The sequence below is a fragment of the Phaethon aethereus genome, assembly GCF_964289735.1.
Source record: "Phaethon aethereus genome assembly, chromosome: 9".
NCBI lineage: Eukaryota > Metazoa > Chordata > Aves > Phaethontiformes > Phaethontidae > Phaethon > Phaethon aethereus.
In genome coordinates this window covers 129340-149868 of record NC_138585.1, presented here as the reverse complement: position 1 = coordinate 149868, position 20529 = coordinate 129340, and the positions used below count along the sequence as shown (strand labels likewise).

General features: G+C 59.2%; 1 protein-coding gene across 1 annotated transcript in view; it reads left to right on the top strand.

Moving 5' to 3' along the window:
• Positions 1-4857: 4857 nt before the first annotated feature.
• Positions 4858-20529, top strand: part of KIF1A (kinesin family member 1A) — a gene marked incomplete at both ends in the record, with an annotated part of 20313 nt that continues 4641 nt past the window's right edge. Inside the window, 24 exons of the mRNA XM_082003427.1 lie at positions 4858-4963; positions 8897-8973; positions 9072-9251; positions 9684-9749; positions 9943-10121; positions 10481-10592; positions 10979-11056; positions 11378-11443; positions 11721-11738; positions 12116-12191; positions 12306-12384; positions 12664-12806; positions 13232-13258; positions 14502-14710; positions 15252-15331; positions 15700-15775; positions 17956-18035; positions 18274-18380; positions 18981-19064; positions 19190-19370; positions 19453-19525; positions 19776-19869; positions 20007-20155; positions 20308-20486. Of these exons, the coding sequence (XP_081859553.1) occupies positions 4858-4963; positions 8897-8973; positions 9072-9251; positions 9684-9749; positions 9943-10121; positions 10481-10592; positions 10979-11056; positions 11378-11443; positions 11721-11738; positions 12116-12191; positions 12306-12384; positions 12664-12806; positions 13232-13258; positions 14502-14710; positions 15252-15331; positions 15700-15775; positions 17956-18035; positions 18274-18380; positions 18981-19064; positions 19190-19370; positions 19453-19525; positions 19776-19869; positions 20007-20155; positions 20308-20486 (2519 nt within the window). The remainder of the gene's footprint in view (positions 4964-8896; positions 8974-9071; positions 9252-9683; positions 9750-9942; positions 10122-10480; positions 10593-10978; positions 11057-11377; positions 11444-11720; positions 11739-12115; positions 12192-12305; positions 12385-12663; positions 12807-13231; positions 13259-14501; positions 14711-15251; positions 15332-15699; positions 15776-17955; positions 18036-18273; positions 18381-18980; positions 19065-19189; positions 19371-19452; positions 19526-19775; positions 19870-20006; positions 20156-20307; positions 20487-20529) is intronic.

The window sequence follows — 20529 nt, the reverse complement described above, 5'->3', positions numbered from 1 at the left end:
TGTGCGCCAGGGTCTCCCGCCTGCCTGCTCAGGTCCCACACCTTGGCTGTGGGGCTCGGGGAGGGCAAGGAACCAGCTGAGCATCTCCCTTGACACCCCACGGCCATCCTTCCATACCCCAGTGCCCAGAGCAGCCCCTCCGCAGCTGGCCTTGGTGGCATGGGGGCGGCAGCAGACCTCTCCCGGGGTATGGCCAGGGGCGTGGTGGGCTCTATCATCCCTGCACGCTGCCGCTGACCTCCATTTTGTCTGGGATGTTGTAGCTGGCGCTGGCACAGATGCCACCACCACCACCCCACCTCCCTGCATGTGGCCAGAGCTGCACCCCCCAAACCCTGGGGCGTGTTGGAACCTGGTGTTCCCCCCATCCCTGTCTGCCCACCCCTCTCCATGCCCAGCCGTGCTCGCTGCCTTTTCTGTGCAGCTTTTCCCCACTGTGGGTTTTAGTGTGCGGAAGAGAGGATGGAGGGAATGAGCAACAGAGTGTGAGGTGACTTGCTTTTGCAGCAGGGACAGGGAGCTGGCTGGTAGTGAGCAAAACCCCTCATCCATGGCCTTAGCTTTGCTACCTGCAAATTTAACCCATTTTTAAATTCTCAGGGAGCTGCAAACAGTGCCCTGAAGCCATGTCCCCCACTGGGGTGGGCAGGAGGTGAGGAGGCACAGGGCAGGGTGCCCATGATGGCACTGGGGAAGCAGGGGTCTGGATTTCAGCTGGGGATGGGGTGGCACTTGCCCTGGGCTGTTCTCCACGCTGCTTCCCTGCCCGCAGATGCTGCTCCAGGGAAAACTGCACCGTCACGGCCCCTTGCCCTGCACAGGGCGAGAGGCCAGCGGGGAGCAGCTGCCGGGCTCGGCTGGCAGGCACCAATGGTGCCACGTCATTCAGGCCAGCTGCCCCCAGGGTCCCTTGATGTCCCCAGAGGGAGGGCAGGGTCCCGTGGTCCCAGACAGAGCTGGGGGGCCCCAATGAAGGGTACAGGAGAAGGGCTCATTAAAACAAAGCCCGTCAGTGGCTGAGAGCTCCATGGCTCAGGAGATGCAGCCAGACGGGGCATCCGCCCTCGCCACCGAGGTGACATGGGGATGCGCGCATACAAAAGGAGAAACTCGCCTAGGGTTTCCCTCGGCGCAGGCAGCTCTTCATCTGCCAGAGCTGCCTGCGGCCCTGGCGAAGCAGCCTCTGCCCTGCGCTGTGTGCACGGAATGGGGCATCCTGGCTGTGCCGACCCGCGTTAGCATCACTCGAACTCTGGTGTCCTGCAGCACCCAGGGGACAGGCAGCACGGCATGTCCCCGCAGCAGCCTTGGGGAAGAGTTTGCTGCGGGTGGCACTTGGGGATAATGCTCCCCGTCCCACTGGTCACCTCTCAGTGGAGGCAGGAGGGCTGCCAGTCAGTAGCCCTCAGGCTTAAGAGAGCTCTCGTTAGCTAATCTCTGTCCAATTAATCTTAGCTGATCCAGTTAATCATCGCTCTCTAGGCCTTTCGCTCAAAGGCTGGTGGGTGTGCCGGTAGGGATGGGCAGAGCGCAGCAGGCTGTGCAGGATGGGGGGTAAGAGGTGCCCTGCAGGGTTGGGGGACAGGTCCGGACTTGTCCCTGCACCATGGCCCTGGTGACTCTCCTGTCGTCCTCCACTGTCTCCCTTGCGTGTGGGGTGGCCCTGAGAGGAGGCAGGGAGGGAGCGGAGAGTGGGGCCATGGTGCTGGCCTCCTCCCAGCGAAAGGCTGATAGCGGCTTATTGAATTTCTCTCGATGGAGAATTAAGCAGGCGGTGGCTGACTGTCCCCAGGCAGAGCGAGCTGGCTGGGCTTGAGCTGCCTGCCTGCCCTGGGGCTGGCTGCCTGCCCCTGCCCTGCCTGTCCACAGCCTGCACGCTGCAGCATGTATCCTCTCGCTGCGGGATGCTGAATGATGCTGAGTGCCTGTGGCCAGTGATGCCGGTGCTGGCCGTGGCTGCATTATGTGGGCTGCAGGCTGAATTCCTCCCCGCAGCTGAGCTGGGGAAATAAAGAGTTAGGGGAAGGAGAGGAGGCTCAGGAAGGGGCTGGGCAGGGGCTGCTGGTGCTCCCCAAGGGGGCATGGTGCTGCCTGGGGTCCTTGCGCTGCTGTGGCAGAGACGGGGCTAGAGAGCTGCAGAGGAGCACGAGGGAAGCACTGTGTTGCTGACCAAGGAAGCTGAAGGAAATGGATGGAGACAGAAAATGGAGCTGAGCTGGTGGTGGCTCTGCAGCAGGGAACACCGGCACTGCTGGGCTAGGCGAGCCAGGTGGCTTGCTGGGAGTATGCCGGGATGCGGGCATTAGGATGGCAGGGAGAGAAGGAAGTCCTCTCCTTGCTGGTGAGGAGACGGCTTCTCATGGCCAGTGAGGGTGGGCTGGGGGGGACTGGTGCGGGGCTGAGCGGGCCCTCCTGGCAGAGGAGTGTGAGCAGCCACGGATGGAGGCCACAGTGCAAGACAAGGCACCTGGAAAAGTGGGACAAAGGAGAAACCGGAGCTTCTTTGTGGGAAGTGATAGGGCTGGGAGAGGGCTATGATGGGAATGGCCCAGGGGCGGGAGGGAACGAGGGCAGGGTCTGAAGCTGCCCGTGGTGGGCAGCAGTCAGTCCTGGGGCTGGTAGGGCTGCTGATAGGTATGCCGTTCTGGTGCCAGTGGTTCTTGCCAAGGGCTGTGCCACAAGGTGGGAGCCTGGGGACCTGACCCACCTCTTCACAGCCCTGGGAGCTGGAGAGACTGCAAAGCAGGGGGAAGGGAGCTGTCCCGGCTGCGGAAGGAGGAGAGGGAAACATCTGACATGGGCAGTTGTTGGGTGCTGTGTGGGGTTTAGTCCAGCAATGGATCTATCGCACCTGAGCACCAGCGGTGCCGCAGCATGGAGCAGCTTGAGCTGATGGCCTTGTGAGGATGCAGCCCTTCCACCCAGGAATATATCGCATCGTTTCATGGGAAAACCAACTTTTCATTCCCCTTTGGCAAGGAGTCCTGTTTAATTTTTCCTTTCTGCCCCATCTGAGAAAGCAGCAGAGTGGGGAAGGCAGAGGCCCATTGGTATACAGCAGCCCGCTTGCTGGCTCAGGGACTCAACGGTGGTGTTAAACGCCGACTTAAAATAATCTGCACACAAGAAAGCCTGAGATCAAATGCTTGAACTCTGGAGCTGGTGGGATTTAAGGGTGCAATTGCTGTCTGAGTGCAGTGGGAGCTCCGGAGCTGCCCCAGCAGGGTGGTGAAAGGAGGGCTTGGGAACTCTTAACGGGAGATTTGTCCTCCTCCTGGTGTCGGGGATGCAGGGATTGCTTTTAAAAGAGGTGAAGCGTTTTTGAAAGACAGCGCTGAGCTTATAATACTTTCTGGCCACAAATTTTTCCACTGTGCCTTGAATATACCTGCCTCTGGGGGCAGGTATACCTGCTTTCCTCCCACCCTCTTTGGAAACAAAACTGGAGCTGTCAGACTTCAGTTGGTTTTAAAGCCATCCCCTCTTGGGACACTTTCCATTCTGTGGATTTATTTTTTTCTTCTTTTTTTTCCCCTCTTTTTCCACAAACTTAGCTGTACTTTTCATTTCCACTGTGGGAAAACCCATCTGGTGTTGAGGAGCCATCCTCACTGCTCCACTTCCTTTGCGTCATGGCCTGCGTAATCAGAGCTGTGCCATTGCTCACTCCTGATCTCCTTTATCCCAGAGCGAGCATCCCGCTGGCAAAGACCAGGGTCAAAAAGCCTCAGGGAATTTGCAAACACCCTTGCAGGAGTCCCACTGGCGGGCATACTGGAGGAGCTGGTGCCTGCCCATGCCATGGGGTGCTGAGCTCCCCTTCTGCCGGCTGGCTCAGCACGGGGACCCAGGGAGCAGGGGATGGGCAGAAGAGGGGATGGATGTTAGAAGGCAGGAATGGATTGTGTCAGGGCTCATCCTGAAGGTCCCAGTGGTCAAGGGAAGGACCCCAGCATTCTTTTCTGGCCAATGCTAGTGAGGCTTAACTGGGGCTCGGGGAAGGTGGGACCGGCTGCAGAGACCCTGGACACCAATGCTGGGATGAGCAGCTGCTCTGGGAGATGTTAGAGAGTGGTTTGTTTTGTCTTGTGAGGTTTGTGTTTAATAATTTATTATCAGAAGGAGTGGAAAAATGATCATGAGCTGGGAGCTTGAGCTGAGTGTGATCTCTACCAGCTTGCTGGCTGGTGCTGCTCCTGCTGACGCCGCGCTTCTGCTTTTGCTGGGAGCTGAATGACAGGCAAATACCAGCAGTTGTGTTCAACAGCCGCCTCCTTTCTCGATGTGAATGCCATTGTTTTCCTCCCCCCTCCAGCCAGTCCTGCTGCCTGGTCCCTCCTGTGCTTGGGCTGGAGCAGAGGCAGGAGGCTCAGGTGATGGGCAGGGGGTTGTGGGCTTGCTTGCAGGTGAGGGGCTACCTGCTCAGTGTCTTTGGCACCCTGCGATGGGGAAACTGCTCCTTGGGGGTCACACTGATGCTGACGGTGCCTACGTGGCCCTGTCCCCTGCTGTGGGCACCCATTGAGTGACACTGCAGGATGACGGAGGCTCTGGGTGCTGCCCTCGGGTAAGGGTAGGGATGTCCTCTGGGACCGAGCAGGGGGTCCCGACCTAAGATAGAAGGGGGAGGTGGCAGAGGCAAAATGCAGGCAGGTTAAGGGATGAAACAAAATGTCATCTTTCAGGCAGAGGCAAACCAGCAATCCCAGGAGGTTTCATTGCACAGGCTTTCTGTTCACTTTTCTGGCACAGCTGCAAGATGGGGATTGGGATGTGAGTTTTTCTAACCCCCTTTTCTTCCCTCCTTGCAGGACAGCCACTGCTCCCCGCTAGCAGGACCCACCTCCAGCCGGCGCGATGGCGGGAGCATCCGTGAAGGTGGCGGTCCGCGTCCGGCCCTTCAACTCCCGGGAGATGAGCCGGGAATCTAAATGCATTATCCAGATGTCGGGAAGCACCACCAGTGAGTGCTGGCATCGGGGGCAGATAGGCTCGGGAAGGCTTTGGGTGCTGCTCAGGGAGGGGCACGCGTGGTCTGGCCACAGCAGCGAGCACCGGGCTGCCAGGATCTTTGGTACAGATGCCCGCGGCACCCGGCGTCTTTCAGAGGAGGGAACGTGTGGGGAGATGTCACCGTTCCCCCAGGGGAATGCAGTCCTGCTGTTGAGATGGCAGTGGCGGGGTCTGTGTGGCACCAAGCCCTTGGGCTGCACCCCCAAGCAGGCGATGGGCGAGGAAGTATCAGAAGAGCCTGGAAACGCGGGTGCATGGATGTGGGACCGAGGGTGCCCAGCCTGCGGTCGCCTGCTGAAGTGCAGAAGCTGCGCACCGGCCAGCCAGCGGCTCCTGACGGCCCTGCCCGGCCGGGTACCGCGTGGGCACCCATCGCTGCTTCTGTGGGGTTTGGAGCCGCAACAGCAGCAGGATGGAGGGGCTGGAGCGGGGTTTGCCGGGGGAATGGTGTGCTCAGGGAGGGGGGATGCAGCACAGGGGCTTGGAGCTGCCTGTCCCATCAGGAACCCGTCGGGCATTCTCCCCTCTTTCTTTAAATAATGGCTGCTGGCAGTACGGGGTGGGCAAGGTGGCCGAATCCCTCCTCTGGAAGCCTCCAGATGGGACAGCGTCTAAAATAACTCCCTGCCTGCCTGCCCGCCCGGGGCTTTCTGCGTCACTGGTGGCGGTGGGTGAAAAACCGGCGCCAGCCACCCCCGCGGCGCGCGCTGCCGGGCTGCCATGACAACCCCAGCGGGAGGGAGAGGGAGGGGACCCAAGGGTGACCCTGCCGGGTCCCCCGCTCAGCCTAGGCCTGGGCAGCGAGAATGGGGGGATCCGTGGGGCAGCGTCTGCCGGTCTCTGGCGTGCCGGGGGGGCTGTCCTGCCCGGTTGCGCAGGAATGCTCTGTGTGCCCGGGGTGCGGAGCCGCTCCCCCCGTGGCGAGGAAGCCATTCTGGCGCAGCAGGAGCTGCGGGCCTGCCTGGGCCGGGGGGCCGGCAGGGCTGCGGGCAGGGGCAGCGCCCCAGCCAGCCCTTTGCTGACAGCGAGGTTTTTCTCCATGAATGGACAAACTGTCAGCTAATCCCCTCGGCTGGGGCTGGGGGGCAGGGGCCGGGGGGGCTCTGGCTCCTGCTTCTCCTGCCGGCTGGGGGAGGTGGGAGGAGGCCAGTAGTGCCGGCTGCCCCCCGCAGAGCGGGACTGTCTCGGCCCCCCGGCTCCTTGCAGAGAAGCCAAAAATAAATGTGTTTTAGGGGTAAGAACAAGTTTCCGCCTTCTTGGGATTATTTGCAGAGACCCCCACACATACTGGGGTGGGGGAGGTTGTTCTTCTGCCTAATTCATTTAGCCCTGTGGGGGACAGCAGGGGACGGGGACCAGGGTGGGAAGGAAGGGGTCAGCCCTTCTCTGCCGTCCTTTTCCCCCCAAACGTATAGCCGCCGCCACCCGCCTGCCTGCCGACACTGCCACTTTGTTCGCATGGCGTGCCCCCCTCCGCATGGCCTTGGGGACCAGCCCGGGCACCAACACCCCCGGCCCCTCTCCTGGCAGCTCCCGCCAGGACAGCGGAAGGGACCCCGGCTTTCATCCTGCAAGGCTATTCATATTCTCTGGCCAGAGCCGTGCCTCTGCAGGCTTTAAAATACAGCGATTATTTTCTCTCCTGTGGGTCTTGGGTTTTATCCTGCTCCGTGCTTGCCCACTTGCTACACTCTGCCATGCTGCTGCCTTCACCTGAAGGGTGAAGGCAAGGGTCATCTCTAGATGTTTTCCTCCTCCCCCTCTTGTCTGTATGTCTGTCTGCCCCCCCCCCCCCGCCCTTTGCTTTTTAATCGCCTTTGGCCAGAGCACGAATCTTTTTGCAGCAGCTTAGCAAAAGCCCTGGGATGCCTGGTCACAGGAGAGGAAAAACCCACCAGTGTCATACAGCCACGCGGGGTGCAAATAAATGGGAATGCAAGGGACATGGGAGGGTGTTTCAGCTTGGGAATGGGAGACCCACTGCTCTCGATGAGCTTCCTTCCACCCCGTGTCCCGGTCTCCAGCCTGCAGGGCCAGCTGGGCGCCTGCAGCTGGGATGCCCAGAGCCACCCAGTGCCATCCCCAGCTGCTTCTCCACTCTGTGCCTGGTGTGAGCTGGCACTGGGATGCAGAACAGCCACCTTGTATGGTCCCATCCTGCCCACTCCTGCTTTTGCCCCCATTGGACTCATTTTTTTGGGAGGTGATGCTCCCGTTTCCTCTGGAGAGGGTCATCTCTGCAGGGCACAGACAGAGCCAAGCTGAGAGCCGAGGGGCTGGGTGGCATGGCAGAGCTGCCAGGTGAACCCCAGGAGCCATCGAGATGCTCCACATGGCTTCTTGCATGGCCTCCACACCTGCTTCTCTTTGTAACGGCTGCTTACACGCCCTCAATACACCAACCAGGCACTGGCAGGGATGGGCAGCCCCTGTGGCTGCCCACGCTGCCCAGAAGGGCTGGTGCCTGAATCTCAGTGGGGACCTCCAAAGCCCCGTTTGCAGCTGTGGGATGGGCGGTTGCTATGGAGATGTCACTTCCCAGTCCTTTCCTCCTGAGAGAGCAGCTCTGGCTTTGGTAATTAGTCTGCCCGGGATGCAGGAGGCATCCAGAGCATCTGAGTCACGGTGTCTCCAGTGGGCAGGGAGCCAGTGCCCAGCCCCTCTTTGGTGCTGGAGCTGGGGCATCCGAGCAGCACCACACTGCGGTTTCACGGCTGGGGCTGGATCCTGACCCTGCTTCCCACCTTCCACCTGCCTGCCTTGCTGCCTTTGCCGGCAGGGATGGGCAGGTCTCAGGCCAGAAGTGGTGGATCCCTCCTGTGGGAGAACCTGTCATGACAATGGAGGAGGAATTCAGACAGAAAGCATCCTATCCATAATGCCATGCACCGGGGCATCCGAGCCCACAGGGAGCAGCTGTGCCATGCCTGGGGCTGCTTGGGAAGGTCCCAGCTTGAATCCCAAGCAGGTGTGAGCCCTGGCTGAGCGCTGGCCCCGGGGCAGGGCAGGTTGGGCCTGTGATGGAGGGAGCTCCATCGACCTTGGTGCTGTATGGCCTCCTTGTCCCCAGCAGTGGCAGGGAGCAGCTGTGTGCTGTGGGCACGGGAGCTGTGCTGCACCAGCCCGCAAGGTCATTTCAATGTCGCCTAACATGTCTGATGGCTGGATCTCATGATTACCCTGCTGGTTTGGGTTTCTTCTGATGCATCTGTTGTTTCAGAAAAAAAACCCATCGTAAATGCACTATGAGGGGAAAAAAAAAGTGGTGAGTGAGGAGAAGTGGTGATGCAGTTTCCAATTTCCATGGCAACGTCCTTTTCACCAGGGGATGGGAAAAAGCAGGCTCTTGTTTCCGCTGGCGGTGTAACACGAGGCATTAATCACCCTGCTGGGACTGGGGACCCAAAAGAAAGCGCAGGGGAGGAGAGTCTGGAGCCAGAGGGGGCCTGGGGGAGCCCTGAGGGGCTGCGGCTGCTCCCACCCCACAGCACCAACGCATGTGACTTTGGGCATGGCCCCTGCAGCTGTGGGGTGAAGAAAGGCTGTGACCCTCCCGTCCCGGTGCCAGGCTCCCATGGGCAGGTGCCAAAGCAGGAAGGAGCCATTTCCCCCACTCCGTGCCCAGCAGGATGATGGGGCAAGGCGCTGCCCTGCTGCCTAGGCTGGTGCAGGCTCTGCTGGCTGTGGCACCCACCCCCTCTGCTGGGACTGTTGGGATCTGGGGGCTCTGGATGCATCTATGGAGCTGGAGGGTCCCGGTCCCGCTTTCCAGGACTGTTTTGGACTGAACCCCATCACCCTTCTCCCCTCATGAGCAGAATGTGGGTGGCGGGGGTACCATGGGTGGCCGGGTGGCCTCATGTTCCCATCTGTTTGCCCCTAGCTATCCTGAACCCAAAGCAGCCCAAAGAAACACCAAAAAGCTTCAGCTTTGACTATTCCTACTGGTCCCACACCACGGTAAGTGGTGGGAGGCATGAGCCCACCTGGCGCGCTGGGCTGGGGAGAGGCAGGAGGACGTCCTTGCCAAATTCTCCTTGTCCCCCTCCTCTCTGTAGCCCGCAGACATCAACTATGCATCTCAGAAGCAAGTGTACCGGGACATCGGCGAGGAGATGTTGCAACACGCCTTCGAAGGCTACAACGTCTGCATCTTCGCCTACGGGCAGACGGGTGCCGGAAAGTCCTACACCATGATGGGGAAACAGGAGAAGGACCAGCAAGGCATCATCCCGCAGGTACCGCCTGCCTGTTCCCCGGTCCCAGCGGGATGCCCAAAGGAAAAGCAGAGTGGGGAGGGAAGAGGGGAGCAGAGCCAGAGGGTGGGGGGACAAGGAGGGTCACGCTGACCCTCGGAGACCAGATGAATTATAGTCTGGCTGCATGAGGCTGGTGCTTGCGAGCAGTGGTAGTCCAAGCACCGAGCTGCTGCCAGCTGTGCTTGCCGAGAGCTGCCGTCTGCTGGCCCAGCAGGGTGCCAGGGAGCTCAGGGGTGCTGAACCCCCCATATCAGCACGGGGGGTTCTCTCAGCTCCTCAGGAGCTGATGCAGCACTCAGGGGCTCAGGTTTTTGGGGTGAGAAGGTAGAAATCCCTGTGGCCTGGGCACCCTGAGTAGGAGCATCCCCTGCCAGAGCAGGGGGCTGAGCAGCCTGGCTCTTCTCTCCGCAGCTGTGCGAGGACCTCTTCTCCCGCATCAACGACACAACCAATGACAACATGTCCTACTCTGTGGAGGTAGGCACCCCATTGCCTGCCTAGTCTGGGTCCAGCCTCCCACCTAGCTCTGAAGCCATGCCAGTGTGCAGACCCCCTTCTGGGGGCTCCTGTCCCTATGTGTGTGTGGGGGGTGGGCAGCACCTTATTCTGCCCGCGTGCTGAGTGTCCACGTCCTGCCGGCTGCTAGCCCTGCCCATGCCCTCTGCTGTAGGTGAGCTACATGGAGATATACTGTGAGCGTGTGAGGGACCTCCTGAACCCCAAGAACAAGGGGAACTTGCGGGTGAGGGAGCATCCCCTTATGGGCCCATACGTTGAGGACCTTTCCAAGCTGGCTGTGACCTCCTACAATGACATCCAGGACCTCATGGACTCTGGGAACAAGGCCCGGTGAGTTGGGGAAGCAGGAGATGCCCAGCATTTGGAGAGCTTGTAGACACTGCAGAAATTCCTGCTTGACTTCCTGGCTTTGCTGGGTCAGGCTGCTCTGGAGGTGGAAGTCCCCTCCTATCTGAGCATTGGGTACCCCCCCCACTTATTTGCACCTTATGTCCTTCATGCTCTCAAAACACTCTGAAGCCAGCAGGAGAAAGCCTGGACTTTTGCATGTCTCCTCCCAGAGTCCTCTTCCAGCCTCCAGACTTACCTTCCCATCATTACCCTGTCCTGAAATGAGCCCTGGCCCCGTTGCCAGCCACTGCAGTGTCCCCTGCAGAGTGTCATACCTCCCTGTCCTCCTCTCCCCACAGCACGGTGGCTGCCACCAACATGAATGAGACCAGCAGCCGTTCCCATGCCGTGTTCAACATCATCTTCACACAGAAGCGTCACGATGCTGAGACAGACATCACCACTGAGAAGGTGAGAGCGGGGCCTGGGGGACTCAGGAGAACCTGTATGGACCTGGAAAGGGCTTTGTGTGCTGTCGACAGCACTTGGGACAAGATGGTGTGGCCTGATGGAGGGTTGAAACAGGTTGGAGATAAGTCCCAGGCACACGCTGGGCTCATGATCCCTCAAGAGACTGGCCCCTAGACAGGATATTTGGCAGCTGGTGCCCTCCAGCCCTGCCTGCAAGGATATTAGCCCTGCTCCTGGCCAAATCCCAGCGAGGATGACCTCGCAGAGTCCACCTCTGCCTTCAGAGCAGTGTCGCCTTGCAAGAGGTTTTTGCTCCGTCCTCAGCTCTGTGCCGGGGCCCGGTTTGCTGTGCCTGCCGGGGCTGACAGCCTCGTCTCTGCCTGCAGGTCAGCAAAATCAGCTTGGTGGACCTGGCAGGGAGCGAGCGAGCTGACTCCACTGGCGCGAAGGGCACAAGACTAAAGGTGAGAGCTCGCACAAAGTCCCCTTCTGCTGGCGTGGACGCCGTGTCCTGCCCCCTCCTTCCTAGCTGTGACATCTCCTTTCCTTGCCTGGTTCTTTGCCCACTACGCTGCCAAAATCCTTGTTGGGGTTTTGTTTGAAAGCTGCCCAGTGCCAATTCCACTGGGGTCCATGAGTCCCAACGGGGAGGTGCTGGTTACCCAGTAAGACCAGCTGCCCTTTGCCTACCCCGTACTGGAACTTCCCCATCCTCGTGGTGCACTGGGCTTTAGCGCTGCTCTGAAATGGGGCCTGAGCATCTGGGCTTTTCCTCTCTCCACCAGGAAGGAGCAAACATCAACAAGTCCTTGACCACGCTGGGGAAAGTCATCTCTGCCCTGGCCGAAATGGTAAGGTAGCTGGAGTGCAGATGAGCAGCGGCACCGCAGGGGAACAGGCTTAGCTCAGCAGGGATGGGCTCAGCTCTGAGGGATGGAGCATCCTGGCTCCGAGGGATGGGCGGATACATCCCAAGTTGTCCCCAGGGCTGGGATGAGCTGGGCTGGTGAGGCTGCCATCTCCCTGGGGACCTGTGCCCACCACTCTGTGCTTGGGGGATGAGGAGCTGTGGTGGGTGCTGAGGAGGGGCACAGCTCACTTAAACAGTGTCTCTCCCTTTCTTTGCAGGATTCGGGACCGAACAAGGTGGGTGCCCTGGCCAGACTGGGGAAGGGAGGGTTGATTTTTACTGCAGTTGGGTGGGAGTGGCTTGCAGGGTGGTGGTTTGGGGGTCAGGCTCTGCCTGGACCCAAGCCACACTTCTGTGGGCTTGGCAGAGTCCTCAGCATCCTCCTCACCCTTCTCACCCTGTGGCTTGCGGTACCCAGTGTTAAAGACCCGCACTGGCCCAGGCAGGGCATTTCACAGGGAGGACCTGTGGAGCTGAGCAGAGCTGCCCAAGGTCACAGAGGCCAGGCAGAGCCATCCTCCTCTGAGTCCCCATGGCTGGGGACTGGCTGTCACCTTCCCTTTGAAGAGAGCAGGCAGCCTGACAGCCCTTCCCTCTGCTCTCCATCCCCCAGAACAAAAAGAAGAAGAAGACAGATTTCATCCCCTACCGGGATTCGGTGCTGACCTGGCTGCTGCGGGAGAACCTGGGTGAGGACATGGGTGGGAAGTACGGGCTTGGTGGCGGGCATGGCTGCGGAGCGGAGGGAGATGGCTGGGGCGGGGACCAGTGTCTCTCTGACATGGATGTATCTCTCTGGGCAGGCGGCAACTCCAGGACGGCCATGGTCGCTGCTCTCAGTCCTGCCGACATCAACTACGATGAGACCCTCAGCACCCTCAGGTAGGAGGAAGCACCCTCGTACCCCTACAGTGGGTGAGGCCAGGAGGGTCTCTGAAACCCAGGCACTGCCATGTGCTTTTCTCACCTCTGTGGCAACCCTGTCTGGGGGTTGCTGTGGGTGCAGGGACCCTGACACCTCAGACATGGGGCCAAAGGATTGTCCCGGCACCGAGATCCTCCAAAGGATCGCTTGCTGGAGGGGATTGGCAGCACTCCCACTTGACCAGCAGCTGGGGGTTTGCCCCCTCTGCTGCTGCTCAGGGCTCTGCCCTTCCCTAGGTATGCTGACCGTGCCAAGCAGATCCGCTGCAATGCTGTGATCAACGAGGACCCCAACAACAAGCTCATCCGGGAGCTGAAGGATGAGGTGGCACGCCTGCGCGACCTTCTCTATGCTCAGGGTCTCGGAGACATCATTGACAGTAGGTACCACCCGGTGCTCTCTGGCAGTGGCTCCAGGCAGAGGTGGGCTGGAGTCCCCCCTGCCTGCGGGTCTGGCATCCCCTCAGCTGCCCTGCATCCTGCTCTGCCAGCCACGCAGCAGCATCACGCTGCTGAAGCGTGGTCGGGACACCTCTGGTGGGACCCTGCATGCCTGTTTGCAAACCCCAGCCCACTCGTGTAAGCAGGAGGAGCTGCTTTATACCCAGCAGACCTCCCCTTCTTCCCTTCCGCCTCCTGTCTTCAGCATCCTGCACTTGGCAGAGGTGCCAGGAAGATGTTCCTGGGGCTGTGCCTGCCCCTGGCCTCTCCTCCGTGTGCCGTCGGATATCCTACTGAGATGAACCCACTCTTGTTCTGTTCTCTCTGTCTTACTCCCATTCCTTGCCCTCTCTCTCTTTCTTAGCCCATCCTGCTGCGGGAGGATCCAAATGTGTGTATTCCCCATCACTGGTACTCTCTGTTGCTTCATGGCTTTTGGGAGGTGTAGGCTGCGCCCAGGGACACCTGTGTGGCATGGGAAAGGGCTCCTGTAGCCAGCCCCAGCTGATGGAGTGGCGCTTGCCCGCAGGCTGGCCGTCCCCAGGGAGCTGGCAAAGGGGATGGTGGCAGAGTTGCTGTTAGCACCTGGGCTCGGGGTAGCGCTCAGAGGGACCAGTGTCCTCCCCATCTGCTGTATCAAGGGCCCGATCCCCACGGGAACTCCTTTCTCCATGCTGTCACGATGTTTCCTGTCGCTGTTGCTGCTGCTGCTTCTGCTGGCGCTGGGGCTTGTCAGGATTGGAGCCCGGCGTGGGCGGGCTGGTGCAGTGCTCTCCTGATGGAGGGGGATGTGGTGGTGAACAGGAGGTTTTTGGCCATGGATAAGCACCATTGCCGCATCCCACCCTGGGCCAGGCAGTGCAGCCAGGCTGTGGTGAGCCCCCTGAGGAGACAAGGACCTGGCCCTTCACCTCCTGGCTCAGCTCCCCTGGATGCGGGCTGATGGAGATGAGCGACTAACGCTGCACCCGCTAACCTGTGCCCTGCCCGCCTCCAGCACAGCGTGCCGAGCCCCTGCGACTTCTCGGGGATGGAGCAGCATCTCTGATACCTAGGTCCCTTTGCCGTGCGTTCTGGTGGCAGCTGATGCTTGGGCTCTGCCAGCGAGGGGATCCCACAGCTCCTCCTGCTCTGTCCCCCTGACCCCTTTGTAGAGCAGAGGGCCACCGCTTCTCCCCTTCTCATTCTCTGCCCCCGATCCAGCTAATCTGGGCAGCTGGGCAGGGAAAAGCACCCTGGCTGTGTCAGTGGGGGAGGATGACAGGGGAAGCGGCACGCTCTTGGGGAGGACGTTTGATTCCCAGACCTGATGGCTGCAGGATCTGGTGTTGCAAAAAAGCATCCCCGTGAGCCTGGGAGGCTCCAGGGCTGTTCCAGCAGCTGCCTCCCAAAATAGCCCCGTGCTCCCAGCGGGCTGCTGGGCTGGGGGAGAGATGTGTATGGCCTTGCTCTGCTGCTGCCTGCACGGCTGTGCTGTCGCCTGTGCCTTTTCCTTGTAATTCCTGGCTTTCTTCTTGCCACACCTGGCAACCCTTTTTTTTTCCCCAACAGCTTTTCTTGTCTCTATCTTTCTCTTTCTTCCTCTTCCTGTCCATGTGTCTTTCCCTGGCCCATCCCTCCTTCCCCTCCCATAGATGTGTCCGACTTTGAGAACAATAATGATGCTAGAGAGGCAGAGCTGAGTCACCGCCATGACAATCTCTCCACAGTGACCAACGCCATCGCCGGGATCAGCCCCTCTTCCTCCCTGTCAGCCTTGTCCAGCCGTGCTGCCTCTGTCGCCAGCCTCCACGAGCGCATCATGTTTGCTCCGGGTAGCGAAGAGGCGATTGAACGGCTCAAGGTAAGAGTCCAGTGCCTGGCTCAACTCGGCGCTTTTGCACTGAGGCTTGTGGAGGGGGCTCAGTATTTTCTGGAAACCCCTTACACTTGATGCTCATGGGAAGCAATGCTCGGGCGTGCTCTTGCAGAGCGGACAGACCCAGAGCTGTCCAGTGCTCTGGACTGCCGGACAGGAGAGGGTTTGGCGTGGTAGAATCCACCAGGTGTTGCCATCCTCCCTGCAGGGTGACTGCTGCCTTTGCCCTGCGGGATGGGTGCTCCTGGCTCGGGATGGGTGCTCCTGGCTTGGAATGGGTGCTCATGGCTCAGCGTGGCGCAGGAGCAGGCTGGCAGCAAGGCCATGGAGAGGCTGGTCTTCATGCCTCGCTCTTTGAAGATGGGGATGATGGAAAGACATGGGTGAAATGCTGCCATGGCTCGTTTAAACCAGCCTGAAACTGAGACCAGTGTCTTGCTGCGGCATGCCGGGCAGAGCCTGGCAGAGTGGGCAGGTCTGCTGCCCATAGTATGCACTAACCCCCTGCTAACCCCACGCTTGCCAGGAAACAGAGAAGATCATTGCAGAGCTGAACGAAACGTGGGAGGAGAAACTGCGGAGGACAGAAGCAATCCGGATGGAGAGGTGGGTGGGTTGGGATGGGATGGGATGAGTTGGGATGGGGTGAGGTGGGATGGGGTGGTGTTCCCCAGGCATCTCTCCTCCTCTGCACTTTGCCTACAGCAGTTCAGCTCCTGGGGGTAGCTGGGCAATTTGACCGTCCAGCTGTACCCTGGCTGCTGCCTGGGCACCCCAGGGCCCACCATGTTAGCCTGCACTGATGTGGTCTGCTCTGAGAAACCCTCCTGAGGCATGGAGAGAGCTGAAGCAAGCCCTATGGCTGTGATCCATGAGGCAAACCTGTGGGCTCAGGTCCCATCCTGGGCTTGTCTAGTGCCAGCTCCAGGGGCTTGTGGGGCTTTGACAGGTTCTTCTTTCCCTTTGTCTTTCAGGGAGGCATTGCTGGCTGAAATGGGGGTGGCCATGAGGGAGGATGGAGGCACCTTGGGTGTTTTCTCTCCTAAAAAGGTAGGATCATCTTATTCTCTTCTTCCTGGCAAACGAGGACCGGTTTGTACCCCTGCAGCTCCCTTCCGACATGCCCTGTCACTGCTGGCCAGCCCCAAATATTTCACTAGCTTTTTCTTGGCTCTGAAACCTACAGGGGAAATCCCAGTGTTGACCCTGCTGGGTATGGACATCGGTAGAAACACATAGCTAAACGTTCAGTCCCTATTGCCTGGATGCTGTCCCCGTTCCAGCGAGGCTTTGCTGATAATCACTATGTTGGAATTTGGTGTCAGCTTATAAAAATCCATACTTTGGGGTGTTCGAAATTGCTGTCCCTGAAACTGGCGACTCCTTGCTGAGAAATGTGTTTTCTAAGCAAATAGTCGCCGTGCCCCAAAGGGTTTGTGTACCAGCAAACCCTGCCAAGTACCAGTTAGAGCACATCAGTGCCTCGTGCTCATCTGTACTGCCATCGTGGTAGTGATGCCCAGTTTACAGCCCCAACCTTGTGAAGCCTGCAAAGCGGCACAGTGCAGGCCTGTGCAGGTAGGACCAGGGCATGCTCGCTCGGCTCTCCTGCAGCACCGAGGGATGCTCTGAGAGTTGCCCCGGCAGCTGATGCTGGTTGACTTGGCCAAACATCTTCGTAGATGCATGTGTCCCCAGCTGAGGTGGTGACACTTGGTGATGAAGGCTTCAGGACCTTCCCCTTGCATGCCTTGATGTGGCTCTTAGGAGAAATTTGTACACCATTGTCTTTGTTTCTCATTCTTGTCTCAGCTTCTGCCTGTTAAGACCCCAGACCTTTGTGTAGAAAGTGTGGGGGTTTATTCCCCAAAGCAGGTTGGCCTTGGAGATGATGCATTGATATGGTGGTCTTGGTGCTTCCTTGCTCTTCAGCTATCTGGCGGGTGGAAACTCCTCAGACTTCTCCAGTGGCTGGCAAGGAAAGTTAGCATCACTGGCATGCAAAACCCCATTCCATTTAGGGCAAAGCGGGGCAGGACTTTGTTGTCCTGCTGTATGCCATCGCTGGGGTGATTATGTCTCCAGGGAGCTCAGTGGAAGGTAGAGCATCTGCCTTCTACTAGCCAACCTTGCAAATTTGGAGAAAAACTGCAAGCTGAAGGAGTCGCAGACCCTGGGACTACATGCCTGCCCAGAGGGGCCTGAGGTTAAATGTTATGGCCAACTTATTCCTGCCAGACACCACCGAGAAGAGCCTGCCTTTCCCTTGACCTTCAGCTCTCCTGCACTATTTGGAGTGAGTCTCTCCTATCAGCCAGGGCTTGTAGCACTGTCAGGATGGGGAAACCTCTGTATGTTGGGTGTCAGCAGGCTGATAAGACATTTCTTACAGTTTCTATTCTTATTTCTGGGAAACTCAGAACTTCACCTACTGGTACTTCTGGGACTTTGCCTGTTGCCTGAAGGTGCAATCACAGCAGCTTGCGATGGGATGAGATAAGCTAGCTGCAGCTGGAGAGGTCTGTGGCCAGGGGAGAAACTTCCCTCTCGTCAAGAACAAGGTCATTTGAGACCCAGGGGAAGAAAGTGATGGAAAGTAGCTGTTAGGAAGGAGACCAGGGAGTGAAATTCAGCCAGGAAATACAGCTTCAGGCCTCCGCTATTTTTTGTTGAACCTCTGGTCTGGGACCTGCTCTTTTGGCTGCTTTATCTGTCCTTGTACTGTCAGCGAAGGAAAACAGGCACTTTTAGCTCCCCTCATCCTAAACCAGCTGTTGCGTGGTTTGTGTCTCTGCCTCAGCTACACTGTAGAGCTGGGGGCTACAGTGAGGCAAAGGCCCCTGGACATGCAGTGCAGGCGAGCAGGGTCCTGCCCCAGGAGACACGAAGCCATATCAGGGGCTCCCCATGGGAAGCGTGCGGCTCCATGTCGGGCCTGTTTGCAAGATGAATTTTCAAAGGCAGCCAGGGGAAGGGTGCCCAGGGCTCAGCCCTTTGAGGAGGAAAGCAAGGAGGCGTGTGGAGGCAGGTCATCCTCATCCCGGCTGCTCGGTTCTTTGCAGTCCCCTTGAAAAGTACCTGCCTGGGCATGTTGTCCTGGAGCTACAGAGGGCAGGAGAGCCTGCTCAGGGGGATGCCTGAGGTGCTGCTGAGTTTCTACCTCCCTCAGGAGCATCCCTCGCTTGGGTAGATGGGTCGCACCGGGGTGACTCCTTGTTCATCTTTCCCAGACGCCCCACTTGGTCAACCTGAATGAGGACCCGCTCATGTCCGAGTGTCTTCTCTACTACATCAAGGATGGGATAACAAGGTGATATCTCAGTGCCTGACTTGCCCGGGTGGGCAGCGGGGTGACAGCTCTCCCTGGGCTGGGCACCCCCAAAGTGCCATAGCCACTTGGGAAAGAAGTATTTGCCTGGCAATCTCATTAGGGATGTTGGTCCTGCTGTGCACCAAGGACTGCTCCTGTCAGCCCAAAGGATGGTTTTGGGGGAGACCTAGGGAGGTGCTGCTTTGAGGAAGGATTGAGCTGGGTTTCTCCCTGGCAGGGTTGGCCGGGAAGATGCAGAGAAGAGGCAGGACATTGTTCTCAGCGGGCACTTCATTAAGGAAGAGCACTGCCTTTTCCGCAGCGACACCAAAACCGGCGGTGAAGGTATTCCTTGTCTGGAGGGGCTCCACCTCCTCAGGGTCCCCAGTCCCTCTGCGTGTCCCCAGCACCTGCCACCAACCAGGGGCCCTGCCCTCCTCCGGCTAGTGGGGCTCTCCCACATGGCTGTGGCCTCTCCGTGCTTCCAGAGCGAGCTATGGCCCTCACCTAGCTGGGAGGGAAGCTCGTGCAAGGCACATGGAAGCTGCCGTGGTGAGGCAAGCCAGGGAGATCAGGGCAGGAGGGAAGAGCAGATGTGGAGCAGAGCCCACCCCGTAAGTCAGCAGGAACCTGGAGGTGAAAGGCCTTTGGCAGATGTGCCTGCGGAGGCTGAAGGTGTGTGCTGGAGGCTCTGATCTCCTCTCACATCCAGTCTCCAGCTGCTTTTAGTCCTTGAGATTGCTGTAATTAACATGGTGTTGGCCGAGTCCCATTGGTTGCCCAGGGTGTGGGTGCTGACAGCGGGTACTCCAGTGTCCCCCCATTCCATGCCTGGGGTGCTGGCTGGGGCAGCTCTCCCTTTCCAAGGCTGCAAGTAGCAGTGGAGTGGGAGGTTGCTTCCACCTTATCTTCACTCATTCTCTCCCCTGCCTGCCATCTCTCCAGTAATAGTAACCCTGGAGCCCTGTGAAGGCGCTGACACCTACGTGAACGGCAAAAAGGTGACAGAGCCCAGCATCCTGCGCTCAGGTGGGTCCCTGGAGCTGGCACGCCAGCACTGCTCTAACCCACCTCCCTCCATCGCACAGGGATTCTGCAAGTTGTCCCACATTAAACCCCTGCCCTTTCCCCCCGCCCCGTGTGCATCCCCGTAGGAAACCGCATCATCATGGGGAAGAGCCATGTCTTCCGCTTCAACCATCCCGAGCAGGCTCGGCAGGAGCGGGAGCGGACCCCATGTGCCGAGACCCCTGCTGAGCCTGTGGACTGGGCTTTCGCCCAAAGAGAGCTGCTGGAGAAGCAGGGCATTGACATGAAGCAGGAGATGGAGCAGCGGTGAGGGCACAGGGGCTGGGGCAATGGGGAGTTCAGTATCCAGCTCCAGGTTTGTCATCCTCTCCTTCCCCATTCCCCCCAGGCTCCAGGAACTGGAGGACCAGTACCGGAGGGAGCGGGAGGAGGCAAATTACCTTCTTGAGCAGCAGAGGCTGGTAGGTGGCCAGGACCTGGCTCCTTCTCAGGCTGCCCAGACATGACTGAGTCCTGTCAGATTATTTGCATGGGGTGGCTCTGTGTGTCCTGAAAACAAGGGCAAACCTGTTCTTCCTGGGGTTGTCCCCCATAAACACGGATCCAGAGGAGGGAGGCCAGGTTCCTGCAGCGGGGGGAGAGCTCTGTGTGGCAGCATAGAGGAAGGTCACACCTTGTGGGTTGCATCATCCCTCTCCCTGCTTCCCCCAGGACTATGAGAGCAAATTGGAGGCTTTGCAGAAGCAGATGGACTCTAGGTATTACCCTGAGGCAAACGAGGAAGAGGAAGAACCTGAGGATGAAGGTGAGGGCTGGGTACCACCACAGGGTTTTGATGCTCTTTGTGGGAGCAAGAAGAGTGGACCGTAGGTCCCCTGGGCACCTCTGCACCAATGTCCTCCCTCCCAGCACTGGGGTGACTGTTCCTCCATGTGCCCACAGTGCAGTGGACGGAGCGGGAGTTTGAGCTGGCCCTCTGGGCCTTTAGGAAGTGGAAGTGGTACCAGTTCACCTCCCTCCGTGACCTGCTATGGGGCAATGCCATCTTCCTCAAGGAAGCCAACGCCATCAGCGTGGAGCTGAAGAAGAAGGTGGGTGCCTGGGGCTCCTCTCTGGCTTGCTGTGGCACCCATGGCAGAAGTGTGGACAGCCGGGGAAGTGCCGAGGAGGGTGTTGCCGAAGGCACCACATGGAGGCTGCTGTCCTCCTGGGCAGCTCACTGTTCCCCTCTGCCGCTCTCCAGGTACAGTTCCAGTTTGTGCTCCTCACGGACACACTGTACTCGCCTCTCCCTCCCGACCTGCTGCCTCCTGATGCTGCCAAGGACCGGGAGAAGCGGCCATTCCCCCGGACCATCGTGGCTGTAGAGGTGCAGGACCAGAAGAATGGGGCGACACATTACTGGACCCTGGAGAAGCTGAGGTGCGTGAACGACGCCTGTGCCGGGAAGGGCTCGGCTGGCCTC